The following is a 7,103-nucleotide window of genomic DNA, read 5'->3' as shown; positions in this document are numbered from 1 at the left end:
CAATTACTTTGAATAAAAATAAAACTGGGCAAAGAGAAATGAAGTGAACGAGGCTGGGTTGGGGTCAGCTATACTCTTTTCCAAAGGATGATTGGAGAAAGCCTTTCTGATGAGAGGATATTGTAGCAGAAACCCGGATAAAATGAAACAAATTGTGCAGCTATTTGGAGAGAAAATTGTTTTGAGAAGAAGGAAAAAAGAGAGCAAAGATTCTGAGGAAGGATCTTGGTTTGCTGGTTTCAAGAAGGCAAAGTGGACTGGGTGAGTGGGGGAAAGTTAGGAGATCCTAGGCTTTTCTATTCATCCTCTTTGTTGGGTTCCTTTGCCATTTGATTGAGTTAGTTCTTTCAAACCACTTAGAAGAACGTGACACGTTAGTAAACAACAATAAGATTAATGTCCTGTAGCATCTATTGTGTAAATAAATTTCATCTGTTTTCTGAAATACCTTGATAGACTCCTCATTATTTACAGAAAAAAATTCAAACTCCTTTGCCTAATGTTAAAATATATATGAAGTTTAAGGCCAAATATACGTTTTCGGACTTAACATTTGAAATTTTTTATACAGTCGATGTGGACGCTCTTCGTCTCGCAGAGATGCTGTCCAAATTTATAGCTGTTCATTGCTGCATAGAAACCTCCAGTCCACTTTCCTTTTATTTGCCTATATCTTAGCCTCCTTTTGAGATTCATCACCCCCATGAGACTATGTGCAAACCCTTCTGGTTACAGAGATGTCACCTTCCTAGAACTCCTGCACCAATCACAGGGTTCCCAGAGCTGCTGTGCACCCAGACCCCACTTTTGACTGTAATCTCTGAAGCAGGGCTCTCTTTTTAGAATTCTCACATCTGCATAGTGCCAACGGCTGGTGCTCATCAGGCAGCAGTTGCAGGCTGACAACTAGAATTTCTCTTTGGGGCAGACTCAAGGAGAGAGATATAGTTATACTTTGTGTAATTACACTTTACTTAAAACTCCCAAGATTATTTTCTTAGAAAATAATGTTAATATCCTCCCTATGGAGCTGATCCCCCGAGCTTCCGATTCCTTGAGGTAGTTGGTGCCAATTTACTGAAAAACTCTTTAGAGAAATCTCTCCTGTGTCTTGTGCAGAATTGGGTCAATGAACTCTTTTTTAAAAGTGCTATTCGAAGGTTCAGTTTTCAAGATGGTATCACTATATTATTTCTCTTCTAGGACGCCTGAAGAATCTGAGAAGGAGGACAAGTCTACATTTGTAGGGTAATTTATTTTAATATTAGAAACTATGGGTTTTGTGATTCACTTTGACATAGGCACACAGAGTCTAGGGCTGGTTTCTTCAGATGGGGGAGTTAAATGATCAACCAAATTATATTCAGGAAGGCACGTATGCAAAAAATAAGCTTAGAAGCCTGGAAAAACGTGATCTCTAAGAGCACCCTGAAGGATGGTTTGGTAAAAATAGAATATTTGTGTCTTTTGGTTTCATTGGCCCAACTTAAATGTACACTTCAGTTGAATTTTGTGTTTGGCATAGAGACAGTGAAATTTGCTGGAAGGTGTATGGATTCATAGAATATTAGAATTAAGAAACCTTGGCTTTTCTGGCTTGTAATTACTTCACTTCACCTAGAGTGTGTGTTATAAGTAGAAGACAAACTTCTGGATCAGCTGAGTTGCTCATGCCCCAAATCACAATCATGTATAGTATTGCGATTTTCTCTATTACAATCTTTGGCTTGTATAAGACTGGGAAAAATAAAGCTTAATAGCCTTTTCTGCAGCAACTATTGTTTTGCACAAGATTTCAGGTTTAATACCAAGTTAAAAAAAACAATTATTAATGGTGTATGTACTTCATTAACTTCATTTACAGAGGTAATTATTTGAGGCCATCAATGTCTATATTCCAGTTCCAGTTTTCTAAAATTTTTCCATAACCTAAATTTATTTTGATGCTTAAAATTCTATTTCCATCTTTTTTGCATAATAAGTACTGAAAATATAAATAACCTGGGGCTAGTGTCTATGTTTAGAAAAAGTAGAATTCTTGAAACATTTTACTATTAAAGTAATAGATTTTCCTTATTAATCTGAAATTTACATCTCTTCAAGCCTTTTCTTTTTCAATCTCCTTTGCCTCTGAGACCATAAAAAGCCAGTGGCTTTTCATTACATGAATTTTCAGGTAACCAAAATCCTTTCGAAACTTTTAGATCAGAGGAGAATGTTGTTAGACCTTCTTTCATTACTTCTCCTCTGTTGGAATCATTATGAGTATTTCAAGATAAAAATTGTATGCCTGACTTCCTCAGTTTTCCTTTTTCCCCTCCATCCTCATTCCCCCTTCTTCTCCCTTCTCTTTCATTGTAATTTTGTTCTAAATTTATATTTTAAAAGAATTATAGATTAGCAAGAGGTACACAGATAGCACAAAGAGGTGCCGTGTACCCTTCTTCCAGTTTTTTCAAAGTAACATATTAAGTATCTATAGTACAATATGTAAACCAGGAAACTGATATCAATTATACTATTAATGTTGTATGATGCATGTATAGAATTCCATATCATTTTATGTCGTGTGTAGATTTGTTTAACCACAAGCAGAATCAGAATACACAACTATCTCATCACCACAAATATCTCTATTGTGCTACTCTTTATAATCACACCACCAACCTTTTTCTAACCAGCCCTAATTTCTGGCAACCACTAACTTGTTCTCCACTCTATAATTTTGCCATCCTGAGAATGTTAAATGAGTGAAATCGTAGAGTATTGGACCTTTCGAGAAGGACTTTCCTCAATTCAGTGTAATGTTCCTGAGATCTATCTAAGTTGTTGCCTGAATCATAGTTTGTTCCTCTTTATCACTGAGTAGTATTCTATGGTATGGTTGTACCACAGTTTGTTTAACCAGTCACTTATTGTAGGACATTTTTTTTTTCAAATTTTTGGCTATTATAAATAAAGATGTTATGAGTACTCTTGTACAGGTTTTTATATGGACATGTTTTCATTTCTCTGGGATAAATGCCCAGGAGTTCCCTCTTTCTTTCTTAAATTCTTTGTCTTTCTTTTCCAAGAAACTGATAACACTGATTGGATCATAGTACCTCCTCAATATTGAAGAACTAGTCTCTTCTTTGATGGACAAAATTCAATGAAGAGTGAATGTGTTAATGGGTATATACACCAATCATATGAAGGAATACAGGAGGATCTAAGAAGGCATCCCAGAGAGGATACTGTTGAGTTGTTTGAGTCCTGTTCCAAAGACAGGCTCTCTTGTTTCAGCCTTCCCTCCATTATTTTAGACAATTTGATTAACTGTTGCTATAGAATCTAAGTGAATTGGAAAGGGCATTACATTAGCTAATTCTTTTTGTATTTTTAGTAGAGATGGGGTTTCTCCTTGTTAGCCAGGCTGGTCTTGACCTCCTGACCTCAGGGGATCCACCCACCTCAGCTTCCCAAAGTACTGGGACTACAGGTAGGAGCTACTGTGCTGGGCCAATATCTATTTACTCTTAATCTGGTGTGGTGATAGGTATCAGCCTGAATTCATTGCTTTCATAATTCCCTTTTCTATGATATGTTTCTTAAAATATCCTTGGTTAGAAGGCAGATGTTTTTAGAAAGGTAACCTGACACAGTTAGAAGATTGCATTAAATAATCTCCAGAGTTTACTTCTAGGTCTAAAGTTCTAATTCTGTAAGAAAATCCTCTTTTGATCAAGAAGGAAACTGAGGAACCTAGTGAGGTTCCATAAATAATTCAGTATCACCGAGATGGTTCACAGAGAGTAAGTAGGACACCAGGAGTAGAACTTAAGACTGTTGTACTACTTAGCTTAAATAAAAGTTAAATTCAGATGTGAAATTAAGAAGCATTTAATTATAAATATATGGCATATAAAATTATTTATCTTTCTTGTAACAGGTTAAATCAGAGAAATGGACTGTAGAAATCAAACTTTGGTTACTGAACTTTTTTTCGTGGGATTAACAAATCTCTTTCAGCATGAGGTGGCTCTCTTTCTGGTATTTCTCTTTGTTTATCTCGTCAGTGTTCTGGGAAACTTGGGAATGATCACTCTTATTTGGATGGATTCTCGACTCCACACCCCTATGTACTTTTTTCTCAGCCACTTGTCCTTTGTGGATGTCTGCTCCTCTTCTGCTATCAGTCCCAAGATGCTGACTGATATCTTTGTGGAGAAAAAAGTAATCAATTTCTTTGGTTGTGCTGCCCAGTTATGGCTTTTTGGCCATTTTGTAGTAACTGAATGTTTCCTTCTGGCTGCCATGGCATATGACCGGTATATGGCTATCTGTAAGCCCTTGTTGTATACACTCATTATGTCCCAGCAGGTCTGTGTGCAGCTGGTGGTGGGGCCTTATGCCGTGGGCCTTATAAGCACCATGACCCATCCGACTTTCACTTTTTGCCTACCCTACTGTGGTCCAAACATCATCAATCACTTCTTCTGTGACCTTCTCCCTGTTCTCTCCCTGGCATGTGCAGATACCCATATTAATAAACGTTTGCTTTTTATCTTGGCGGGGGCCCTGGGAGTACTCAGTGGTGTGATCATCTTGGTCTCCTACATGTACATTGTCATTGCCATCCTGAGGATTCACTCTGCTGATGGGAGACACAAAGCCTTCTCCACTTGCTCTTCACACCTGATGGCTGTCTCCATCCTGTATGGGACACTCTTCTTTACCTATGTATGTCCAAGCTCTAGTTTCTCTCTCGATATTAATAAAGTGGTTTCCCTGTTCTACACAGCAGTGATCCACATGTTGAATCCACTTATCTACAGCCTGAGAAACAAGGAAGTAAAAGATTCATTCAGAAGGAAGTTTGAAAGAAAGAAGTTTCTTATAGCTAGGTGAACTAGAATACCAATTATACTGCAGATTGAGAAGTGATACTTAATAGAGGCAAGACACTGGAATGAGTGATATTTTGTGTTTACTGCTTTGTTTTGAGACTCTACAATCTGGTATATAGTAAGGGTTCAATATATATTTGTTGATTGAAAGGTAAATATATGGTCAATATGAAATTCTTTAATGAACATTAAAGTTGGACAGGCCTTGGTTCAAAAACAGCTCTGGCCAAATTTTCCTGTATGAATGACCTACCCATAGAATGGAAAAATGCATCAGATTCAATATGTATACATAAATACACACTTAAAATATATGTATGACTTAACATGGAGTTTGGCATGCAAAAGATAATCAAAAATGGTAATTTTTAAAGAGAAAAAAGTGACATTTTTCTTTATGATTCCATTTATCACTATATGGCAGTTGTAATGATATGATTTCTATTTGACTTTCTGGTAAAGCATTATATTTTGCAATTTTTTCCCTGTAATATGTACTTGTTTCTTGGTTGTAGATATCCATGTACTCTATGTTTACAATGGTACCCTGATTTAATTTTAGTGCATTATCTGTCACCTAAAGAAAACAGTTTTAGGGGGACCATGACTGTCCTTGCCTTCCCACAGCATGGTATAGACAAACACCTAAGCTAAAATTATTTCTCCCTGGCCTTTGAATTGTAAGCCAAGTGACACAGTAGAAAAATGGTTGAGACCCATTCATTTCAGCTAGGTCTCTTGATTGTACAGCCTCTGCCATAGGGACACTAAAAGCTGTCTTGGCTCTTATTCTGTTTATACTCTGTTTCTCTCACCTTCCTATTCATCCTGTGAGCTACCCAGTATTCTTGCAATGAATTTCCTATTTATGCTGCTTGCAATTCAAGAAATCTGACATATTGCCCAATATTTCTTTGCTTATAAGAGTATTCCATGCTCAGTTAAATTTTCTTTAATAATTTTAAAATAGATTCTAAACTTAGAGTTTACTATTTAGCATACCTTAGGAGTTAGATTAAATTTTAAATTTATTCTATTTAAATGTTACTTGCAGATCAAAGCATTCTTTTTTTGTTTTTGTTTTTGTGATGGAATCTCACTGTTGTCGCCCAGGCTGGTGTGCAGTGGCATGATCTCAGCTCACTGCAACCTCCGCCTCCCAGGTTCAAGTGATTCTCCTGTCTGAGCCTCCCCAGTAGCTGGGATTACAGGTGCCCACCAACATTCCCGGCTAATTTTTGTATTTTTAGTAGATACTGGGTTTTGCCATGTTGGCCAGGCTGGTCTCAAACTCCTGACCTCAGGTGATCTGCTTACCTTGGCCTCCTAAAGTACTGGGATTACAGGTGTGAGTCACTGCACCCAGCCCAAAGCATTCTTAAAGTAACTTCTTTGATGATCAGTTAACCCAATTACATTTGTGGAATAATTCCGTTAATAATTATCATTAATTGAACCTCCACGATGTACCAGAGGACCTGATTTAACTAAAGAACATCCGCGCAGCAAAAGAAACTACTGATAGAGTAAACAACAATTTACAGGATGGGAGAAGATATTTGCAAACTATGCATCTGACAAAAACCTCATATCCATAATCCATATGGAACTTAAATCAACAAGTGAAAATCAAATAGCCCCATTAAAAAGCGAACAAAGGACATGATAGACACTTTCTCAAAAGAAGACATACAAGCAGCCAACAAACATACAAAAAAATGCTCAGTATTTTTTGAGTAATGCATATCAAAACCACAATGAGATACCATCTCACACCAATTAGAATTATTATTATTAAAAATTTAGTCTAAAATTCTCTTTTTTGGTTGTGTCTCTGCCTGGCTTTGGTATCAGGATGATGCTGGCTTCATAAAATGTGTTAGGGAGGATTCCCTCTTTTTCTATCGATTGGAATAGTTTCAGAAGGAATGGTACCAGTTCCTCCTTGTACCTCTGGTAGAATTCAGCTGTGAATCCATCAGGTCCTGGACTCTTTTTGGTTGGTAAGCTATTGATTATTGCCACAATTTCAGAACCTGTTATTGGTCTATTCAGAGATTCGACTTCTTCCTGATTTAGTCTTGGGAGGGTGTATTTGTCGAGGAATTTATCCATTTCTTCTAGATTTTCTAGTTTATTTGCATAGAGGTGTTTGTAGTATTCTCTGATGGTAGATTGTATTTCTGTGGGATCGGTGGTGATATCCCCTTTTTC

The 7,103-nt window shown here is 37.0% G+C and overlaps 1 protein-coding gene across 1 annotated transcript; it reads left to right on the top strand.

Annotated features, from left to right (window-relative positions):
• Positions 1–3,945: 3,945 nt before the first annotated feature.
• LOC116468186 (olfactory receptor 5G25-like) lies at positions 3,946–4,890 on the top strand. The gene has a single exon (XM_032151789.1). The coding sequence runs from the start codon at positions 3,946–3,948 to the stop codon at positions 4,888–4,890; it is 945 nt and encodes a 314-aa protein (XP_032007680.1).
• Positions 4,891–7,103: the final 2,213 nt, after the last annotated feature.

The sequence above is a fragment of the Hylobates moloch genome, unplaced genomic scaffold (genome assembly GCF_009828535.3).
Source record: "Hylobates moloch isolate HMO894 unplaced genomic scaffold, HMol_V3 SCAFFOLD_5, whole genome shotgun sequence".
Lineage (NCBI taxonomy): Eukaryota > Metazoa > Chordata > Mammalia > Primates > Hylobatidae > Hylobates > Hylobates moloch.
The sequence above is the reverse complement of the archived record's forward strand: the minus strand, read 5'-3'. Positions and strand labels throughout refer to the sequence as shown.

What these genes read in the sequence shown, in the direction of transcription:
- LOC116468186 (XM_032151789.1), top strand. Translation starts at nt 3,946, where the DNA reads ATGGACTGTAGAAATCAAACTTTGGTTACTGAACTTTTTTTCGTGGGA.